Source organism: Geotrypetes seraphini, chromosome 15 (assembly GCF_902459505.1).
Source record: "Geotrypetes seraphini chromosome 15, aGeoSer1.1, whole genome shotgun sequence".
NCBI classification, from domain to species: Eukaryota; Metazoa; Chordata; class Amphibia; order Gymnophiona; family Dermophiidae; genus Geotrypetes; species Geotrypetes seraphini.
The window spans coordinates 65,115,101-65,139,143 of record NC_047098.1 but is presented as its reverse complement, the minus strand read 5'-3'; the positions used below and the strand labels follow the sequence as shown (position 1 = coordinate 65,139,143).

General features: G+C 41.6%; 1 protein-coding gene and 1 long non-coding RNA gene across 5 annotated transcripts in view; one reads left to right on the top strand and one right to left on the bottom strand.

Moving 5' to 3' along the window:
* The window catches only part of TMEM132E (transmembrane protein 132E), a 714,010-nt gene that overhangs the window by 58,703 nt on the left and 631,264 nt on the right, over window positions 1-24,043 (bottom strand). For all 3 annotated transcript variants that reach the window (XM_033921532.1, XM_033921531.1, XM_033921533.1), the window contains one exon: window positions 13,606-13,798. In XM_033921532.1, coding sequence (XP_033777423.1) covers window positions 13,606-13,798 — 193 coding nt within the window. The remainder of the gene's footprint in view (window positions 1-13,605; window positions 13,799-24,043) is intronic.
* Window positions 1-24,043, top strand: part of LOC117348903 — a 304,186-nt gene that overhangs the window by 258,291 nt on the left and 21,852 nt on the right. The gene's annotated exons all lie outside the window — the stretch shown is intronic.

Sequence of the window (24,043 nt, the reverse complement as noted above, 5' to 3'; positions counted from 1 at the left end):
TGCACATCTTCCAGGCTTGCAACTGTCCACCATCTCCCTCTCCTCCATCCCTATGCACCATTTCATCCCTCTCCCATTGTCAGACATTTCTGGCTTCCCCCTTCCCCCATTATATAAGAACATAAGAATTGCCGCTGCTGGATCAGACCAGTGGTCCATCGTGCCCAGCAGTCCACTCATGCGGCGCCCCCAGGTCAAAGACCAGTGCTCTAAATGAGTCCAGTCTCACATGCGTATGTTCCAGTTTAGCAGGAACTTGTCCAACTTTGTCTTGAATCCCTGGAGGGTGTTTTCCCCTATAACAGACTCTGAAAGAGTGTTCCAGTTTTCTACCACTCTTTGGGTGAAGAAGAACTTCCTTACGTTTGTACGGAATCTATTCCCTTTCAACTTTAGAGAGTGCCCTCTCGTTCTCCCTTTTCTTATTTTTTCCTTTTTTAAAAAATCTGTTTCTGTAATCGCACTTAGTAATATTTAAAGTGATAGAACGAGAACTTAAGCTTCAGGGAAGATTAAGATTGACATGCACTAAGTGCTGCCTCCCTAGGAGCCTATGGTTTAGGTCTGAGGGGTTGTAATCTGTGTAGGGGTAATTGCATAAATGCTTTTATGTATAAAATACTATTTATAGAAGCACTTCTTATATTTCACAATTCTCTACATGGAATCAGTGCAGCTCACAGCTAGAGGTTTTATGTGAATGACTCAAGGTTTAGAGATGAGAGAATTTAACATTAAAGATTGAGGTTTAGAAATCAACAATAGATAAGGATGGGGACAAATATGTCATAGTAGATTACAATTTTAAAGAAAAATGTTACTATTCCTTTTCTAAGAACAAGAAGGAAAAGAGAGTTACAATCAGAATATTGCCTTATATAATGTCTCTCAAGTGTGAATTTCTGAAAACATTTCAGAGGTAGATATTCAACCAGTGGTAGTCAGCAAATGTTTGGCTGTCATCGGCTTTATGTTCAGATATTCAATGCTGGACCATTTCTAGATACCAGCATATGATTGGAAAGCAATAGGTTGGAGTCAAGGAGCATTCCTAAGCTGCATGCTTGGTCCTTTGCAGTTATGGTGGTCAATTCCCAGAATAGAGAGGGGCGGATGCAGGAGCAATGCTTTTTGCAGATCCAAAGGAGTTCTGTTTTGGAGGCATTCAGTTGTTAAATGGCCTATTTGGACATCTTGGCCTGTAGGAAATCCAATTTTTGGGGGGCCATTTTCCAATACAAAAAACATCCTAATCCAGACCATTTGGATGTGGAAGGGGCCAGCATAGTAATGGATTGGCCACATAAACATCCAACAGAGCAGTGTGGCACCTTAGAGGGCACTGCAGTGAACTTCACATAAAGGTATCAGATGCATATCTTACCATTACCCCCTTTTAATTTATGGTGAACCCCTGCAAACTTCCACAAAACCTACTATACCCATCTGTGTAGCACCCAAAAAGCCCTTATGGCTGCAGGTAGCACCTACATGGCAGTAGAGCAGGGCTTGGGTGGGTTTGATGGGCTCATACTTAATACCATAGATGATGTGGTTAGAGTGGCTTAAGGGCCTGGGTCCTGCTCTCTATGGTTCACTAGCCCACCCACCAGGTAACTCTACACACCTGATGCTCTACCAGGCTTCCCCATACCAGATACTGCTGTTCTAGAGCCAGGTATGTACCTTTTTGTTCTCATTTTTATGTGGTGGAAGGGGGTCAGTGAGCACGGGGATGGGGGGAATGTGGGGGTGTCTTCTCTTGATGCATGCAGTGCTAATCTGGTCAGTTTGGGCACCTTTGTGACACTTAGATGCTTCTAAACAGGTCTAGCTCTGAATGTCTAAGTTCCGTCCAGGACATCTTGCAAAATGTTCGATTATCACTGCAAGACATCCAAGTCTAACCCTCCCTTAAGCACGCCCAAAACCTACCTTTTACATGCCTCCACCATGCCCATCTCAAGCTCTGGATGCACAGAGGCTAGGACATCTCGTAAGATGTCCAGAAAGGCGGTTTCGATTATCAGCACTTGGATGTCCTGGCGATTAAGACAACCCAGTGTCAATTTAAGATGCTTTATGGACATTTTTGATGATGAGTCCCATAGGCACTAACTAGGTGTATTCAATGTCATTATCTGGTTAAATGCAGCTGATTATGCCTGTTTAGCCCTATATAAGTAATTTGATCAGCCAGGAACTGCTCCTGGATTTTTAAAATTGCTTTGCATATCAACCCCTTAGATTTTAAATCTAAGTGCTTCATGCATTTATTCAAAGGAATTAGCCGTGTTCAAATATTTTTAAAACCTGCATTAAGTCTTTAAAAAAACTTATGTTTTTGCTTAATATTTGATATACCTTCAGGGTTGGCTTAGTCTCCAGAGATACTTCTAATTTGCATACATTATTAAAATCTGGTATAAATGGAAACTACCTCAAGTTATAGTTGTATTCCATCTGTTCAGCCTGAAACTCAGCCAAATTTACTGTATCCTGTATCCAAGCTACAAGGATATTTTGATATGTTTCCTCAGTATACTGTTAAAATTTTATTTGGCAGATTCCTAAGTATGTATTCTTTTGTTTTATGATGAATAATTACTGCTCTTCCAAATATTTTTCGCCATTAGCTGTTCACTTCTTCAACCCTCATTTTATATTTTGATGGAGAGATATTGAAGAGAAAGAGAAATCAGAGTAAAATGTTCATGCATATGATTTAATTCCCTTCTTGATATCAGAGAGATATAACTTTAGTCGTATCTTTTGACTCATACCCTTAAGATCCTCCCCCGGGAGCACCAGGGATACAGGTAGGCTGAGGGATGGGGGGCTACCTAGACCTCGGAGGGGAGGGAGCTTGTTCTAGGGACGGGAAGTTGAACTTTGAATTCTTGTGGGCTGGGGGAGGTAGGAAGAATTAGAGGTGATTTTGTGGGACACTTTCCAGTTAAAAATTAATTATGCAAGCCCCAGTCAATATTCACCTGAGGCTGCATAACTGTCTTATGTGGATCCCAGCAGAATATCAGCCAGAACCTGTATAGGCTCTGGCAACTATCCCCATCATATTTAGCTCCCAAATTTGATACAGGTGCTCAGACATGACCCGATATTAAATAACAGAGAGTAATCTAGTCAGCAATGATCTCCATCGGCTGATTATTGGCTGGATAGTACCTAGCATTGAGCATAACAATGACATGAATATACATGTTGAAATTTACATAGGGTTACCAGATTTTCCGTTTGGAAAATCTGGACCCCTGGACCTGTCCCCAGACCCACCCAGTTCCACCCATCCCCACCCCGTTCCTTCAATTATTCTTCCCCTCTTTTCTTTTTTTTTTTTTCACTTTTCTTCTTTTTCCCTTTTTTCAATTTCTTCTTTTCTCATTTCTCTTTTCCTTCTTTTTTCTGTTTTCATATTTTGAGTTTTTTCCTTCTCTTTTTCATCCTACTGTTTTTCTTTGTTTTTTTCTTTATTTCTTTCCTTCTTTTGTTTTTTAAATTATCCTATCCTTGCTTCATTTATTTTCCTTTCTTTTCTTTCCCTTTTTATTCTCTTTTCATAATCTTAATTTCTCTCTTTTTTGAGTCAGATAACTATTCATTTCACCTTTTCTATTTTCTATTATTTTATTTTTAATTCTGTTCAATTTTAACACATTTTTCAATATTTATCATTCATTTTTTTGTTCTTTTGTTTTTTAAATTTTATTTTTTTTAAGTAACTCACAGCAAATCACACAATTTTATAAATTTTTCATTAAGCAAAACATCAGCTGATATTGGATAACCAAATGACTTGGAAGATTTGGGATTAATAACAAGCTTTAGGTAGCGCTGTTTTTCCTTTTACACACATTTGCCATATATATTTTCCCATCAAAATTTGCTCTTTATGTATGTTAATTTGTTTATGTTGCTTGTAATATATACAGTGCTCCCCCGCGAATTCGCGGTCCGTGATTCATGGTATTTTCTGACCATGAATGACCGGGTAGGAGAGGGCAGCCGGAGAGGCAGGAGAGGGCAGCTGGAGCGCTGGCCAGTGAAGGAAATCACTCGCAGTATGCTCCGACCGCTTTGACACGCAGCTCCTGATTGGTAAGGCCCGACTTTAGTACAGGAAGAGGCAGTCAGAGCATACCGCAAGTGATTTCCTTCACTCACCAGTGCTCCAGCTGTCCTCTCCTGCCTCTCTGGCTGCCCGCTCCTATCTCCCCCACTAAAAACCATATTTGCGGTTTTTCAGCATTCGCGAGGGTTCCTGGAATGGAACCCCTGCGAATATCGGGGGAGTACTGTAAACTATAATGACTTCTTCATTATTTTATCATTCTTTTTGTTAGGTCCTTTTCTTGTTTTAGGCTGTTACATAACCAAATTATCCACTCTAGGCTGATCCAGAACCTGTGGGCAACTCCAGTGCCAGAGGGTACATGGCCCTCGCTAACATAAGAGCACATTCAGAATAGTCACATTGCTCTGATATTAAAATGTCCATTTCAGGGTGCCAGGGAAAGGTGGAAGATTGTGAGTGCATACCATAAAGCTAGGAGGAAGAAGAGGACAGAACTGGCTGAGTGACCAAATGTAATTCCTGCAAAAACTCAGAAATAAGATCCGACAAAGCCACAAACTGAAATAAGCACAGACCCGAGGGATCATCCCCATGTCCTAGAGCCCCTGAAGAATCTGAAGAGCCAAAATACAGTCTCTGATCCCCCGTCCTTGGAAGCGCTGCACCTGTAAAATAAGGGATCAGCAGTATAAGGATCAGGAACAGCGGCTAACTGAGCCAAGGACATGCACAAAGAAGAAATTCTACTGAGAGATGCAGTGTATGTGGAGCAGGACTGCGCAGGGGAAGAACGTCTGCTTTGAATTTTTTTCTTTCACAATTATTTCTGAAACTCTGAGAAAGTCTCTAGCTCCTGGAGCGCATAGTCACCCTTTGCTGACTTAACCATGCGTTTCATAGATTGTGGAGGGACTGCAGTTGTGCACATGGAACTATCAGCCATGCTGAGCCCCCAAAATAAAGAAGGCCACCTCACCAAGTTAGCCGAGCGTTTTGTCACCTGCTTGACCAGGGGAGAGGCTGTGCTGCTGCCCCTCCAGACTGCACCAAATGATACATGGTGCAAGAAATGCTCCTGAAGTGCCTAATTTCCGCAATCCTAGCAAGAATTCACATTAGGAGAGTCTAAGAACTCCATCAAGTTCAAGTTTATTAGGATTTTATATACCGCCTATCAAGGTTATCTAAGCGGTTTTTACAATCAGGTACTCAAGTGCATTTTCCCTATCTGTCCCGGTGGCCTCACAATCTATCTAACGTACCTGGGGCAATGGAGGACTGAATGACTTGCCCAGGGTCACAAGGAGCAGCGTGGGGTTTGAACCCACAACCCTAGGGTACTGAGGCTGTAGATCCAACCACTGCGCCACACACTCCTCCTCCATCCTAACAACATTTAAGGCAAAAATTGCAGTTTTGGAGAATCAGGGAGCTTTTGAAAAAAAGATAGCTAAAAATCCAAGATGGCCATCAATATGAAATTCACACCAAAATCATGGAAATGCCTCTGCAATGCTGATCTTTCGGCTGCCAATAACACTCTGTGCCTGACTGCACCTCCACCCTTGCAGACTGATGGATGCTACATCTTCCAGCAACAAGTTCAGAGCTTCTCTACACATTGAGGCTCGGATTCTATATAGTGCAACCCAAGTTGTGCATTCAAACTTAACTTATTAACAAGTTAATCAGTGCTGATAATTGGCAATTAATGCCTAAGAATTGATGCTAATAGGCACTATTTAGAAGTTACACATACAACTTTCTAAGCACACTCTATAAACTGGTCTGCAAATCTCAGGAGAGGATGGTTCAGGGGTGGTTCGTTAGCATTCCAAAAAGGTAGGCGCACTGTTATAGAATACGCCTGATCTGCGCCAACTTATGCACAGATATTTAGGCTTTGTCTTCATTGACCTAAATGGGTACACCAAAATGTCAGTCACGCTTACAGGAGCGAAATGTGACTCTATATATGGCGAGTGCCTTTTATACTAAGCTCCAATTTTTTAGGCATCATATACCTCCCCTTTTACAAAAGCGTAGCGCAGTTTCTAGCGCCAGCCCTGGTGGTAATAGCTCTGACGCTCCTAGAATTCCTAAGAGCTTTCGAGCCGTAACTGCCGCTGCTGGCGCTAAAAACTGCGCTACGCTTTTGTAAAAGAAGGGGATATAGAATTAGAATCTGAAGATGAGTGAAAAACTATTTTCTCTTATTTATTATAAAATATGCTAAGAAATAACTTAATAGCATATCTGTGCTTCACGTCAATCTGTAATTCAACATATCTAAGGGGTTAATTTGATTTCAAACTTCATAAAATTCTCTAATACATCTAAAATGGCTCCGGTAGTTACCATATTTTACATATTCAATTATGGTTGCTAGTTCATTTAAATTAATTAGTCCTATCAATACCCTTGCTTGATTTTATGTCACATTTCTTAAACATTAATCTATTTCAAAGTCCTCCACTTTTTTTTTTTTCATCTGTGTTCTGTAGTTCCCAGCGAAAAATTCCCGATAATTCTTTGAATGCTTCTGCATTCTTATCTACCTCTAGAGATATTACCTTCACTTTTTGATCTTCCACTTTAATTAGTCTTTAGGATGCTTTTTTGTTACTGTAATTGAATAGCTAACACTCGGTTGGCTTTTTTCCAGGATTATACAGGTTCTGACTTGCCATGTTTAACTGCTATTCTTCTCATCCTCTCACAAACTTCAATTAATTCAAAACACACTGGAATAAATCTTAGAGGGCTGCATCTAGCGGAAGTATATCACACCTGTTTTGCTGTAAAATTTACACGGAAACTCTTCATAACCTTCTGAGGTGCAGATCTGGGGTTTTGGTAAATTATTTTTCACCCAGTGTAAAAGTTCATCATGATCTGTGCAGGCGCCTTATGTGGGGCATGCAAATTGGTGCGCACAATGCCTTGTAATTGACACTAATTAGACTAATAAAATGTTATGCGTTGAACTCTGCGAGCACAGTTCTATAAAAGGAACATGTCAGTTCTAATGCGCAAATTTGAAAAGGGGTATAACTAGGGGAAGGGGCAATTACCACACTAATTAAGTCGATTAAAAAAAAGTTACGCATGGATTCCAAAATTAGGTGTCGCTTGATAACCTTGCTAAGGGCACCTATCCTATCCAGAATCCAGCCCTTACTTACATTACATTATATTACATTGGTGTCTTCCATTGCGCCAATGCTTTTCAGTTCTAGGCGGTTTACAAAATAATTGGCCTGGGCATTCCCAGAGAGATTACAAGCTTGATAGTTGGAAAAAGCATTAGGATCCGCAGAGTCTGAATATCACCAGTCAGTTAGGTGCTGGTTCAGCCCAAGCTCTGTCCTGCACTGCCCCAGCACTGTCCATTTAGTGCACTGACGATGAGAAGCACTATCTGTCAGCATAGCTATTGCTAGCAATCAGCATTTTCAGTTGGCATAACTAATGTCAGCAAAGGCCTATGGGAAATTATATCAATCTGACTCTGGAATGTTGATGCAGAATTCTGTGCTCGAAGCCAGAGACTAATCCCATCTACCATGCCTGCAAGTATCACACCCTCCTTATCAATTAAACTAACCATAGTTTCAAACAGTTTACAAATTATAAACAGAAAGATACTGGGAAATACAATAGTTTCTGTATTCAGAATAAGATTCCAAGCTATAAAAGCCTCCTCTCTGCAATACACTTCTATCTCTTTCTCTGTCTATCTCTCTGTCTATCTATGGAACCCGAAGCTTAGACCATCACCCCTTCCCCCTTTCTCAATCTCTCTCTGGATCTCCCTGGAACTTCAGGCTTCTATGTCTCTTTTCCTCTGAAATCTGTAAGGCAGGGAAACTGCTTTTCTCTCTCCCTAATTGTAAAGCTTAATTGTAATGCTTATGAATATTGCTTTTCTGTAAAACTATTTCTATAATATATTCTTTATGCCATCACCTCTGGCTGTGCTTCTTATTTGATTCTACTCCTGGTGAATCTTCGGTGAGGGAATTGAACCTGGGACCTGGCGTTTGTAAGGGCGCCTCTCACGTAACCCCCTACCACCTCACCTTGAGGGGGACCTGACCAACAAACCTTACACTATCTAGTTAAGTGCTGCTGAATATTCAGAATTGGCCAGGAGTCTCTTTTGCACAGTGGAACCCTTTTGAATAAGCTCTAGAATGCATTGCCAGAGGTTGTGGTAAGAGCAGATAGTGTAGCTGGTTTTAAGAAAGGTTTGGACAAGTTCCCGGAGGAAAATTCATAGTCTGTTATTGAGAAAGACATGGGGGAAGCCACTGCTTGCCCTGTATCGGTAGCATGGAATATTGCTACTCCTTGGGTTTTGGTCAGGTACTAGTTACCTGGATTGGCCACAGTGAGAACGGGCTACTGGGTTTGATGGACCATTGGGCTGATCCAATAAGGCTATTCTTATGTTATTATGAATATTGGGCCCCAAATCAATTGACCAGTTAAACATTAGGGATTTTGAAATATATTTATTTGGAAGAAATATGCATTTGGATTTGTTTTCCTTCCTTTTTTTCCTGCTTTGCCTCCCTTTCTTAAGGCTGCAGAAATTTTGCCTTTAATTTGTCTGTTGAATTCAATCAGGCCAATTTTCAAACAAGACATTTACTAATTCACTCAAAGTACACCTAGAGGAGGATTTTCCATGGTCCTGCACATATGAAGAGTGATTCTATAAATGGAGTTCCGATATGTTGCGTATATCCTTTTCAGTAAATACAGACATAAAAAAATGTGTTCAGTTTGTTGGCGATTTCTTTATCTTCCTTTAGCACTTCCTTTATTCCATGGTCATCCAGTGGACCCACCGCTTCCTTCGCGGGTCGTTTCCCCTTAATGTATCGAAAGAACTGCTTGAAGTTTTTCGCCTCCTTGGCTATTTTTTCCTCGTAGTCTCTTTTGGCCCCTTTTACCGCCTTATGGCACCTGCGTTGATGTTGTTTGTGCTTATTCCAGTTTTCGTCCTTTTTAACCTTTTCCATTCCTTAAACTCGGATTTAGATGTCATATTGAAAATGCCCCCTACATCACAAATGAATGAGATATTCTTATGTTAGTGTATCTTTCCACTATGAGTTAGGATAGGGTTACCATATTTGAAACTAAAAAATTTCGGACACATGGCCCCACCCAGTTTTGTCCCAAACTTTGCCCTGTTCCAACCCCTGCCCTGCCCCCACACAACCTCGCCTCATGTATGTGATGTCAGAGGCCCTTCAGATGTGGCGGGGCTTTCCAAAGCCGAAACTGCAGGTTTTGGGAAGTCTGTCTGGGCACCCAGACATGTCCTCTAAAATTAGGATGTTATCATTTTGGTAACGTACGTTAGCTAGATTGTGACCCCACCGGGACAGAGAGGGAAAATGCTTGAGTACCTGATTGTAAAACCGCTTAGATAACCTTGATAAGCGGTATATCAAATCCTAATAAACTTTAATAAACTTGTAAAATTATGCTGTGTTATTTTTTTTTCTTCTGTTCCCACAGTAATGCAAGACCAGCAGGTTTAAGGTAACCAGTCAGGAAGAATTTAAACAGAGTGTTTTATCGTATTATTTCCTTTTTTTTTTTTTTTTTTACAAGACTTGCACATCATAATACAAAAAGGCTCCTAAAGCAAAACACCATGATGAATATTGCAAGGGGGAATATCTGTTGCACTTGAGAATGTGCAAAAGAAATCAATTTCTTTTTTACCAGCATCACCAAGAATGATGTACATTTTACAAGGTTTACGTTTTGCTTCAGGGAGATAGAAAGGTTGAACTGTTCTGATGTAATTGTATTGTTAACAGCAAAGTCATATACTCCTCAACACAGTGTTTCTGGAAGGATGGGAACAGGAGAGGTGCTATCACACTCAATGGCTCTTCCTATGCTCCAAAGAAATCGGACCTGTGTATGGAAATGTTCACATTGAAAAACTTATATAAGAAAATATATAGCGTCCCTTGGATTCTACTACTACTACTTATTATTTCTATAGCACTACCAGATGCACACAGCACTGTACATTAAACACACAAGAGATGGTCCCTGCTCAAAAGAGCTTACAATCTAAATTATGATAGACACACAGGACAAAGTGGCTCAATATATGGTGGTCATGAAGGGACCTACAAAGGGATTAAGAAGTAGACAGGGCAGGGGCTACAGAAGGAATGAGAAACAGATAAAGTATATTACAAGTTGGAAGGGTTAGGGGACCTAAACACAGCTTCGAAAAAGTGGGCATTGAGCCTGGATTGGAATACCACCAGAGATGGAGTCTGGGGAACTGATTCAGGCAGGTTGTTTCAACACAGAAGGGGCAGATTCTATAGGTTGGGAGCCATAATCTGAGTGCAGATCCCAGATCCATATACAAACTAGCTAATGAGTCATTAAACAGTCAATAATTGGTTTAATTGGCACTCATTTAGGTTTAAGCATGGATCTGCCCTTTGCCCTATTCTATTACATGCACACGGTACTCAGAAGATAGTATAGCCATTGGAGGGGCTGGGACGGTCAGGGATGTTAATAGAAGCTTGGCTCAAAGTTATAAAATAAGGTCTTTTATGCGCCCAACTGCCATTACTTGTGTGCAAGTATTTACACTAGGTTTTGGGAAGCGTGAATGCTGGTGCTTAAAGATAGGCACGAGATCCACATTGAGAAAGTATTCTGCAAAAGACGCACATTCCACTATTAGTATCGCTGATTACTTCACTGTTCTGCATAAGAATTTACAACTGAGTAGATTCTCATAGAAACATAGAAATATGAAGGCAGATAAATGTCAAATGACTCCTCCTATCTGCCCATCCACAGCATCCATTATCTCCTCCTCTCCCTAACAGATCCCATGTGCCTATCCCACACTTTTTTGAATTTAGACATAGTCTTTGTCTCCACCACCTCTGCCAGGAGACTATTCGACGCATCTACCACCCTTTCTGTAAAAAATAATTTCTTTGGATTACTCCAGAGCCTCTTAACTTCATCCTATGCCCTCTTATTTCCTGAGCTTCCTATCAAATGAAAGAGACTCACCTCGTGTGTATTTATGCCATGTAAGCATTTAAACGCCTCTATCATATTTCCCCTCTCCTGCCTTTCCTCCATTGTATACATATTAAGATCTTTAAGTCTGTTTTCATATGCCTTATTATGAAGACCACTGACCATTTTAGTAGCCTTCCTCTGGACTGACTCCATCCTGTTTATATCTTTTTGAAGGTGTTGTCTCCAGAATTGTACATAATATTCCAAATGAGGTCTCACCAGAGTCTTATACAGGGGCATCAATGCATCCTTTTTCCTACTAGCTATTCTTCTCCCTATGCTTCTAGTCATACCATTCAGGAAAGAATTAACTCAACATAAGAACATAAGAATTGCTGCTGCTGAGTCAGACCAGTGGTCCATTGTGCCCAGCAGTCTGCTCACGCGGCGGCCCCTAGGTCAAAGACCAGTGCTCCAACTGAGACCAACCCTATCTGTTTACGTTCCGGTTCAGCAGGAACCTGTCCAACTTTGTCTTGAATCCCTGGAGGGTGTTTCCCCTATAACAGACTCCGGAAGAGTGTTCCAGTTCTCTACTACTCTCTGGATGAAGAAGAACTTCCTTATGTTTGTACGGAATCTATCTCCTTTCAACTTTAGAGAGTGCCCTCTCGTTATCCCTACCTTGGAGAGTGTGAACAGTCTGTCTTTATCTACTAAGTCTATTCCCTTCAGTATTTTGAATGTTTTGATCATGTCCCCTCTCAGTCTCCTCTTTTCAAGGGAGAAGGGACCCAGTTTCTCTAATCACTCACTGTACGGCAACTCCTCCAGCCCCTTAACCATTTTAGTCGCTCTTGTCTGGACCCTTTCGAATATTACTGTATCCTTCTTCATTTACGGCGACCAGTGCTGGATGCAGTACTCCAGGTAAGGGCGCACCAGGGCCTGGAACAGCGGCATGATAACCTTCTCTGATCTGTTCGTGATCCCCTTCTTTATCATTCCTAGCATAGACTTTTGAATATAAACGCTGGCTTTACTAAACCACGGTACAGCTTTTTACCACGGGCCGGCAAGGTAAATGCTTTAATGCTCATAGGAATTTATGAGCATCGGATCATTTAGCTCACCAGCCCAAGGTAAGAAGCCCTACTACACTCACAAAAGGAGCCCCAAATTAGCAACCTAACTCTAAATAATCTTGATATTTGATCATAGCTAGATAGAACACTAGCACAGTTAGCTATGAACCAGCACCAAAGAGAACTATGGTTTGATATTCAAACTGATCTAACCAGGCAGGAGATGCTCCCGCCCAGTTCAATCGTACCGGCTGTCCTAACCACTTCACAATGATGGTGCCTGGATAGTGAGTGCGAGATACAGCGTCCCCACCCAACATGGTTGCTCCAAATTAATAACTCATACAAATTTATACATTTTCAATTAAAATTAATTTTTTATTCAATCTGTATTAAAAATGCCAATTAATAATAGCTGCAGTTATTTCCATAATTAAAACTCCACAAATAACACTTTATATTTGTAGAGATAGAAAGTTCTCAAAGCAGACGTTTCAGGTTTAACAGCACAATCTAAGCTAAAGACATGAGAAAATATTACTCACGCTAAGAGAGAAAAGAACAGTTTGAGAGAAAAATATTCTTAAATTAGGGAAAATATATATTTTAAAATCTAGCTTTAAGGATACCTTTTCCATTCTTTCACTATTTCACCAAAATGGAATACAGAAGATTCAGGTTTCAAGAAGCCAGGGTCAAGAGTCACCTAGCCAGACTAAATAGGTTTCAAAGTTTTCCAATACCTAACTTAATGTATTATTGTGTAAAGTAATAACCAAATCTCAAGGACAGAAAAAAAGATACTGAAGTCCAGTCCTTGCATTCAATAGATAACCTAAAGGTCAGCAAAGGTCAGAGGCTCCTACTAGTTAATTCCATTACACTATTCTAAAGGTTAAAACAACAAACCATATATTTTCTATAACATAATTCTATTTGAATGTTACCCATACACATATTTTCATACAAACTTTCATCTATTGGAGCTCTAACAACATTCACTTCATACACTCAGGGCCTGATTCTGTATAGGACGCCTGGTCTCAGCAGCCACCTAAGCGGCTTTTGAGAATGCACACGGGCGTCCTATACAGAATCACCACCCCATCACAGATGCTGTTAGAGAATTACGTTGCCGCTGAGCTGATCATGGCAATGGAATCTCTCTTCCACAATCAGCTGAGCGGCAGCGGCAGGGAACCCCCGATCTCCACCGCAAGTCAGCCAGCAGGAGGGATGCCCACTCTCTCCCACTACCACCCCTGAACCCTCCCACACTGTCCGCAGCAGGAGGGATTTCCACTCCCACGTGTTGACACCTCCCAACATCCCCAGCAGGAAGGATGCCCACTCCCTCCTGCCAGCTCCTGATGCAAGCCCCAAGATACTCACCATAGCCAAGGGTACTATGGCCCGAATGTCTTTTTGGATGACTGTCAGTTCTGTCACCACTTTCTCAAGATCAGGTGGTGGATTTCTTCCACGGTAGTCGATATGCCACATGATGCGTCGAGTCACAGACTGGCTAGTGAAATTCTCCATCTCAAAGTCCAGTTGCATGATTTCATAAGAGGCATCCCCGTTCCTAGGATGAGGGGGGAACAAACAATATTATGAAAATCGCCAGTATTGTCTATTACTGCATTCTCTTCAAATTCTAATCATAAGCATGTTAACTATATTTATGATTTTCAATTTGTCAGACCCCTTATCATTAGAGACATCAAAATAGTAAACCTAATTATCAAAGAAAATAAAAAGTTAAACAGCTTATAAAAAAAGTAGTCACACAGGAGCACAATCGTAGAAATTAAATTAAATACAGCATCCTTAATTACAAAGAGCAGACAATAACACAAAATTTTGAGGCTTTTTAAAATTGTATGATTGGATCTGCACATAAAATATTTGTGCATGGAAGTGATCTTTGGGGGATATCTTGCACACAGGCAGTGGAGCTTGCAATATGTGTGTTTTCTAAAATACGTGCATTCACAAGTCAAATTTATGCACATATTTGCATCTTTTCTTGGAACAGTTTATAATTTAGACTTTGGCATTTGTTCACTATTGGGGCTGGTTCTTATAGTCTATTTTGTATAGGCATAAAGACATCTACCGTATTTCGGATTTATAACCTGTGCTTAAAATGGGCATATTTTTGGATGAAGATTTAACAAAAAACGGGATGATACAGTGATTTAATGGCCTCTGGCTGGCTAAATCTGGATGTCCTTGTCAGCCTAGCTATCGCTACCATTCAGCATTTTTAGTTGGCATTACTTATGTCAGCGAAGGCCTTTGGGAAATTATATCAATCTGACTCTGGCATGGGAATGCAGATAGACCCTGAGGGCAGGGAAAATGTTTCAAGTATCCCTGATTGAATCATTACTAGCTAAAAAGTGTTAATGTCTGATTAAGAGGGTGCTTAGGACAATGGGTCCAGGTGCACAGATCAAGAAACAAAGAAGCCAGAGACCTAATCCCATCTTCCAAGCTTGCAAGTATCACACCCTCCTTAGCAATTAAATTAACCATTGTTTCAAACAGTTTACAAATTCTAAACAGAAAGATACTGGGACATACAATATTTTCTATATTCAGAATAAGATTCCAAGGTATAAAAGCCTGCTCTTTGCAAAACACATCTATCTATCAATCTATCTATCTCTGGGCTCTTGGCTCTCTTGTTCTTTCTTTCTTTCTCTCTCTGGCTCTCCCTAGAACTGCAAGCTTCTATGTCTCTCTTTTCCTCTGAACTCTGTAAGGCAGGGAAACTGCTTTGCTCTCTGCTTAATTGTAATGCTTAATTATTGTAATGCTTCAGAATATTGCTTTTCTGTAAGACTATTTCTATAATATATTCTTTATGCAATCACCTCTGGCTTTGCCTCTTTGATTCTACTTCCTGGTGAGTCTTCAGTAAGGGAACTGAATCTGGGACCAGCGTTTGTCAGTACGCCTTTCACTTAACCCCTACCACCATACATTGGGGGGGGGGGGGGGCCACTAACAAAACTGACAGTTACGAAAATGGTTAGTGGTCTTCGTCATAAGGTATACTGGGACAAAAGATCTCAATATGCATACTTTGGAGGAAACACAGGAAAGGGGAGATATGATAGAGACATTTAAATACCTATGTAGCATAAATGTGCATGAGGTGAGTCTCTCATATGAAAATGAGAGGCATAGGATGATGTTAAGAGGTGATAGGCTCAGGAGTTATCTAAGGAAATATTTTCTTACAGGAAGGGTGGTAGATATGTGGAATAGTCTCCCGGTAGAGATGGTGGAGACAAAGACTGTGTCTGAATTCAAGCAAGTGTGTGACAGATATGTGGGATCTCTTAGGGAGAGGAGAAGATAGTGGATGCTGTGGATGGACAAACTGGTTGGGCCATTTGGCCTTTATCTGCCATCATGTTTCTATGTTAAGGGAGACTAATATATTATGCTAAAATTGTTGAGGGTTAAATACTTTGTACATTCAAAGATTAGCACAAATAAAAAGAAAGTTTAAAAGAGATGATATTATGGAAAAATTAATCCTGATGCAACATAATGCATTAGAATTTAGTTCAATAAAGTAATTGAGTAAATAAATCCAGGTTTCTATGGAAACCAAACATTTTCTTTAAACTCCATTAAGTAGATAATAAAAAAGTGAGCAAGAACACTAATCTAATCATCAGAATCCATTTACATAAGAAGTATTCTAAAGTAAATTTGCAGAGATTTTTTTTTAATGAAATTAAAGTACTAAACTCAGTGTAAGTCAGGCCTTAAAAAGGTAGGGAAAATGGAGAACAAAAATGCAGCTTGATTCCTTAAAACTTTGGACACACAAATAACCTTAGTAAAAGATGATTTAATAAAATAAACAATTAAAAATAACTGGCTGATATTCAAAACTATTTAACTGGTTAGCAATGGCTCCTAGCCAGTTAAAAAGCGTTTTAGCATTTGACCATGGATATTCAGCAGTAGATAACCAGTTATCTCCCACAGTTAGTGGCTAGCAATTAAATGGCATGGAAATTCAGCAGTTAAAATAGGCCACATAAATAACAGGCCTATTTTTATTTATTTAATTTGTTTTCTATCCTGTTGTCCCCGAAGAGCTCAGAACGGGTTACAGGTAAGACATACATAGTATACAGTTAACAGGTTACGATTTGCACTGGATTTGCCATAATTCCAGTACAAGTTTTTATCCTAACTTGACACATACTAGGGGTCTAACACTAATATACATAACTAGTGTTTTAGCCCGTTACATTAACGGGTGCTAGTGTAGATGCATTTCCTCTCGTATTTTCCTTGACAAGTTGTTCCAGGAAGCAATCGCCTACAGCATCCAGGAACTTGGTCTCCCTACTGCAGCTGGAGGTGCCTAGGTTCCAGTCTATCTCCGGATAATTGAAGTCATCCATGATAACTGCGTTGCCTCCCTTGCAGTTGCATTTAATCTCATCCGTCATTTCTCCATCATTTTCTTCGGACTCCCCTGGGGGTCGGTAGTAGATGCCGATCTTCGTTTCTGTTCCATTTGTTCCCGGAATTTTGGCCCATAGAGACTCTACCTTATTTTTCGTTTTACGGTGTATTCTCTCCGGTAGACTCAATTTCCTCTTTGTTGACCCACTCTGTCTCTGTGGTATAGCTTGTATCCTGGTAGCACAGTGTCCCAGACATTTTCCTCATTTCACCATATTTCCGTGATGTCAATGATGTCAACATTATTTTTGTGCCATAGCTTCCAGTTCCCCCATCTTATTCCTTAGGCTCCTTGCATTCATGTACATACACTTGAGTTTGCAGCCTGTTACTTTCTTTCAATTCCTTCCCTCTTGTGTCCCTTTCGATCCGTCAGATTTCTGTCTCACCTATGAACCGGTGAGTCTTCCCCGCTATTTTCCTGCATGGTATCCTCTGGCTATACTAGTTCCCGAACCATCGACTCTTAGTCGACTCTTGCCTTTCCTCTTCTTCCTAGTTTAAAAACTTCTCAATTTCTCTCTTGATGTTGCTTGAAAATAGCCTTGTTCTGTCTCCATTGAGGTGGATTCCATCCTTCCTGAATAGCTTGTTCTTCCCCTAGAACGTCATCTAGTTGCGCACAAAGTGAAATTCTTCTTCCTCACACCAGCGCCTCATCCATGCGTTGACTACTTACAACTCCATCTACCTCTTCTCATCAGCCCTGGGTACTGGCAGGATCTCTGAGAACGCTATCCTCTGCGTTCTGGTCTTCAGCTTCCATCGTATCATCCAGAATTGATCCTTCAGTCCTTCCCTGCTGTAGTTTCTGTTGCTCACGTTGTTTATCCCATTGTGGCTCACCACTGCAATATCCTCCTCTTCCACGCTGTCGATGATCCTGTCGATGCGGCTCACTATATCTTCTATCTTGGCTCTCGGTAGGGAGGTCACCAGTCGATCCTGTCTTCCTCCCGCTATGTGGCTGTCGACTTGTCTGATGATGGAGTCCCCCATGATGATTTTTGTCCTCTCTATCTTCTCTTGCCTCTCTAGCTGCAGGTCCATATCCCTGGTGTATGACCATCTCTCCAGTCATAGGCCCGTGTCCTCTGTGCACTTCCATCTTCCCTCATCCTGGCGTTGGCTTGCATCGGACTCATCTTCTTGTGGATTCCCTCCGCTGTTTCCAGGTCTCGCTGCTGTGCCACCCATTTCTTCCTTGTGTTTGTCCTCCAGGTGGTTCTCACGCCCTGTAGGTATATCTCAGCAGTTCCACTGTTGTTGGTGATTTTCCATTGCCTCCCTGTATGCCTCCTCAATGAACTTTTCCAACTCCTGGGACTTCTTCCTCAATGGTTTCCTTTGTCTTAGCGTTTTCTGCCTCTCTGTCCTCCTCCTCCACTGCTTGAAGTGCTTCTTTAGCATCTCAGTCAGCTTCTCATAAAAAAGAATTTCGATCATTGTTGCTCACAGCTGTTTCTTACAAACATTTTAGAAAACAGCTAAAAACCTATCTTTTCTCCAAATACCTGACTAGCTAACTTATTCAAATATACAATTATGTTTAATGTTTATAATCTTTTGTAAACCGCATAGAACATTTTGGTAACGTGGTCTATAAGTATAATGTTATGTTATGTTTAGTTCCAGTATTGTGCATTCCAGGAGTCTGACTTATTTCTTCAGGCTCTCCAGTTCCTCGCATCGACTGCATACATAAGACCGCCTCCCAGAGGGGAGGTAATCATATATATGGCAGACTGTGCAAAAAACTAGGTAGCTCAACATCCTGCTTCTGTCTACTGCTTCTATTGCTGTCCGCTTGCCAGTTTCCTGTCTGAAGTGGATTCTCCTTGCGTATGATTCTGTGTGACATCCTTGGTGTTGCTGTGAAGTCTCTCTCCTGATTTCAAACCTGCAACCCTTGCTTGCTTGTGTGTTCTTTGTGACTGCTGTAGTTGCCCTCTGCTCTTCTTGCTTGCTTGTTGCTTGTATGTCCTCTGTGTCTGCTGTGGTTGCTCTCTGCTTTTCTTGGTAGTGATTAGTCCCTTTGCAAAGGCGCTCTCGCTAAGGCGAGCGCCTTTAACGCTCGCCTTCAACACGCGCCGAATGGTTGCGTGCCGTTGGCCCCTCCCCTTTTAAGGAGGAGCTCCGGATTGGTGTTCTGCTGATGTCGGATGGGTGGGTGGAGCTACCTCTCGCTACTGCCCCTCACTCTCTCCTGCTTTTTTTCCCCTCTTCTGCCTTGCAATTCTCTCCTGCCTCCCAACTCTCTTCTGCTGTTTGCCTTGCTCTCTGGGCTGTTTGTAGGATTTTTAGGCTGTGAATTGGTTGTGTGCTGAGAGTGAGTGAAGTTTGTAATTTTAGATAGGATGTGAACGTTAATTTTAAGTTTTGTGTTTATAATTATGTATGACAATTTATCTGGCCTTAATTAGTAGAGAAAAAATAACTCTTGAGTGAAGCAACATATATTCTTCAATAAACAAGTAGACACACTCTCATTTGAATAATTATTAGATCTTATATATACCGTACTTTTCTCTCCATAAGACACACTTTTTCCCCCACACAAAAGTGGGTGGAAATCTCAGAGCGTCTTATGAAGTGAAGGTGCAAAATTTGAATCCCTCGCACATCTGCAAAACACCCCCCTCGCGCACCAGCTTTTTAAACACTGCCCGCTGCTCCCCCCGTACAGCTGCAACCCCCTCCCCCCTTGGCCACACCACCTTTTTAAAACAAACCCCCCCGCCACCACCACCACCGTTGTTGTTGCCGCCACCACTGTAGTCGCCACAGTATCTTTTTCAAGCCTGGTGGTCCAGCATATATCCCTCCCTCGACGGCTCTGTATTATTTCCTGGTAGCAGGCGCACGAGTTAGGAGCATGGCAGTCAGGACCAAGCTTTACATGCTCCCGCTTGGGCCCGCACCGCTTTCTGAATGGCCACTAGGCCTGCCTGCCTGCCACTAGGCCTGCCTGCTCTGTGCCCTGTCCTGCCCACCCTGTCCCGGCCTACCACTAGAACACAAGAGGGGGGGTCAGGGTACAAGCCTGGCAGGGAGGGGGGATAGGGTGCAGAGCATGGCAAGGAGTGTGGAGTTGAGTGCTAAGCCTGGCAGGGAGAATTTGGTTCAGAATGTTTTTTTTCTTGTTTTCCTCCTCTAAATCTAGGGTGCGTCTTATGGTCAGGTGCGTCTTATGGATCAAAAAATATGGTAATCATTCTTTCAGTTCAATTCATTCAAAAACATCTATGGTCCACTTTAAGCAACAGTTAGCAAGCACTCCTGCAATGACCTCAGTGGCTACATTCAAGCGTCTTATTTCATGTAAAGCTTGAGCCATATAGTAGCCAGCCTCATCAGCCACATTATTTTATAAATTCATTTTCTGTTATATGATTTTAAGTCCAAAACAAACTTATCTGATGCATCACTTCCTAGAGGAAGGGGGCTCATAGCTGCTTCAGGGCTTGGGGGTTTGAGGGAGGATTTGCAGCCCAGGATGCTGTTGCTGGTGCTTGGGGGGACATTTTTTTTCCACTGGCCATTTTTTTTGCCGGTTGTGTGAGAGTCCTGGTTAACTGAGACTACGGTATATCAAATCCATATGCTTCCCTCCCCTTCACATACTGGTAATTTGTATATTTGTTTCAATAGACCACAATAATACCATCCAACATAACTTATGTATAAAACCATCCAACATAACTTATATATATAAAAGCAATAGCTTTGACAGTTCAAAATAATGGTATCCAATAGAGAATGACACGATGGCTGTTACCCGCGGATAACCCGCTGAAATGGGGGGGGGGGGGAGTGCTTACTGTGGGTACGGGGACAAGGCCATCCACCGCCTATGGAGCGGTGAATGGACTTGTCCCTGCAGTTAAAGGAGGGAATGCGCGCGGTCACCAATCGTGTGTGACCCCCCTCCCTCCTTCCTACCTACCGGCCGAATCTATCTATCTCCCTCCCTCCCCCTTACCTTTGCGGCGTGCTTTAAGTTTCCAGAGTAACTTGCTCAAGCTGCCAGAGCTTGCCTGCAGTCGCGTGCGTCTGAGGGCGGAAGTTTCTCCTCTGACGCAATTCCAGTTGAATCCTAGGAGAAGCTTCCACCCACAGATGCACACAACTGTAGGCAGGCTCCGGCGGCTTGAGCAAGTTACTCTGGAAATTTAAAACATGCTGCGAAGGTAAGGGGTAGAGAAGGAGATGCTTGGACTGCGCGAGGGGTGGTGAGGTGGCGAGAGGGAAGGGTGGTGGTGGAAAGGAAAGGAACAGACACTGAAGGGGGTGGAGAGGAACAGATGCTGAAGGGAAATTGGGAACAGAGAGTGGGGAGAAGATGCTGAAGGGAAATGGGGAGGAGAGAGTGGGGAGAAGACGCTGAAGGGAAATGGGGAACAGAGAGTGGGGAGAAGACTCTGGAAGGGAAGACAGAGATATCAGACTATGGGGGGGAGCGGAGGGTGCCAGACCAATTGGGGGTGGGGGGGTTGAAGGGAGAGGCACAGTAACAATGCAAATGGAAGATGTAGAGAGAAGACAGACAGTGGATGGAAGGAACTGAATGAGGAGAAGATGAGGAAAGCAGAAACCAGAAAACAAAGGTAGAAAAAAACATTTCTGTTTATTTATTTTGCTTTAGCATAAAGTAGTATATTAGTTGTATTGATAAAAATTTATAAACAAAGCCCTGTCAGCTGAACATCTCTATCTCTAGTTCAGCAGCCAGAACTTTGATTTATAAGGAAGGAATAAGCTAAATATTGCAGTAGTGAGGCTGTATGGATGCTGCGGGGATAGTAGTCTCAGGGACTAGGATGGGGTGGAGATAGATGCCACAGGGACAGAGCGGGGATAGTGGTTGCGGGGATGGGGCGGTTACAGGGACGATGGTCATGGGACAGGGCAGTGACGAGGATAAATTTTTTCCCTGTGTCATTCTCTAGTATCCAACTCATTTAATAGCCCAAACCAGGATATTCTTTAGTCACCTATTGTTGCCAACTTTTTGCATCAAAGCTACATCAGGACAAACCTCCATGCAGGATCATCTACCATTCTTCCAAACGTTCATCAAGATGGCAGGGAAGCTTTTTAATCATGTGAATTGGACGCCATTCTTTTAAAAAAAGAAAACAAACACAACCAAAAAAACTTCATGCCATCTTGATGGACTTTTGGAAGAATGGTTGATGATCCTGCATGGAGGTTTATTTAAAAGACCTGCAACAAAAACAATAGATACGTCAGTGCTTTAATTTGTCCTCATATAAAAGAGATTTTGAATCCTGATGCAAAGCACTGGCCAGGTCAAGTGACTGATGAATTTCCTAATTTGGATGTGCACAACAGTTGGGGTTGATCTTTGAAAAGAACATTACTTGAGTTTGGGTAATGAAAAGAAGCCAAAAAAAGTTACATATGTAACCTAATGAGAAAAGTACTGCTTGGGTTATTGAATGAGTAGTTTTTAACTGATTATGAAGGAGGGTTTTCTGATTAAAAGAACAAACGCATATTTTTAGTTAACAGGGTTTTCCCTTATAATGGTGATTTCTATTTGTAAAGTGAAGAAATGATGTTCTCGTTGTTTTGTTTTTTTCATCTAATCTAAGTCACACTGAGAGACAGCCTTAGGCTACCAAAAACTTTGAAGCTCTATGAAAAATCACAACGGGAAACCAAATTGCTGCTAAATACCACTCAATTTTTCAGTGAAGACATTGGCATAGAATTTAGATTAGCTAGCTATGAAAAAGGGAAAATGGTAGATATTGAAGGCCTAGAAATGCCCCATATCATTAAGGGATTGGATTGTGAAGGAGCTTACAAATATCTTACTTTACTGCCCCTCTTCGGAGTTCGACCTTCCTCCAGTGCTTCCGAAAACATTTGAAAACTTGGCTTTTCTCTAAAATGTAACTACTCCCTCCCTCTCCATTATACTAAGTCCCTTCTTTCTTTCTTTTTTTTACTAAGCCCTTCTTCTTTCCATTGGAGTTCCTTTCTATGTTAATTCCTGTAAACCGTGTCGAGCTCCACTTCTGTGGAGATGATGCGGTATACAAACTTAAGGTTTAGTTTAGATCTTACCAGTGGATTGCATCAAACATGCTATGCTAGAGAACACAATCGGCAAAAAAATACATCAGAAGGGTTAGAATGATCATGAAGGTTAAAGTCAATAATAGAAATATCAACAAGGCCAGCAACATCTGGGCCACACCTGTAATTTGGAAAAAGGCAGAGCTAGAAACTTTGGATCATAAAACACTAAAAACGAAGATTAAATGTGCTCTGCACCCCCACAGTGATGTTGAAGGTGATGATAGAAGAGGAACAATGTAGGTGCTACAAACAGTGAAACAGGAGAAACAATACCTGGTTGCCTAAGTTAACAATCATAATGAGGATCTGATAAAACCAGTAAATCACCAAGGTAAAACCAAAGAAGGTCTACAGATAAGAACAAGTAAGAAATCAAAGAGAAAAGTGGCACAATAAACCAGTATATAAAACATAATAAAGGCTAGTCTATGGCCTGGCTGCCCTGGGTAAGCTAAGCAGGGTCAACAGGCCTGGCTAGTACCTTGATGGGAGACCACTGGGGAATACCAGGTGTACCAGATGTTGGGCAGCAGCGACATACAAAGGTGTGCTAGTGGTTAAAATGCCGCATGTGCTAGCAGCTACCGCCTCCTTTTAAGCAGGCGGTAGGTTTTCAGCTAGTGTGTGCTTAAAACGCTAGCGCACCTTCGTAAAAGGAGCCCATAGTGGAGCCACATGCTGCGTGAGAGAAGGTAATGGCAAACCACTCCTGTACTCTGCCATGAAACATCACAGGGTGGATTCCACACTGTGCAGTGGCATAATCCATCCAATAAAGGACGTTGAGAAATCCTAAATGCCAATGGCTGAAGTATGGGATGAACACAGAGGATCTGTAATTAGAATATCAATGGGCAAGCTTTCACAGCCTGAATCCCGCAAAGGAGATGGTTTAGATAGGCTGGAGTGAGCTTCAACAGCATCGTCAGTAGTTAGAACCTAAGGGCAGTACCGAGTAGACTTCTACGGTCTATGGCCTAGAAATAACAAAGAAAAAAGATAATCTAATCATTAAATTGTAATGCATGTAATTACAGGGCAGACTGGATGGACCATTCATTTACTATGCTACTACGAAGAAAGAAAGTAACAAGGATTGAATGATTACATCAAGACCAGCAATGAGAAAATATGAATTGAAGTTTGCAGGGAAAACATTATGAAAGCGACAGAGAAGAAAAATGAGTACAGAAACGAACTGAATACCTGCTTGGCT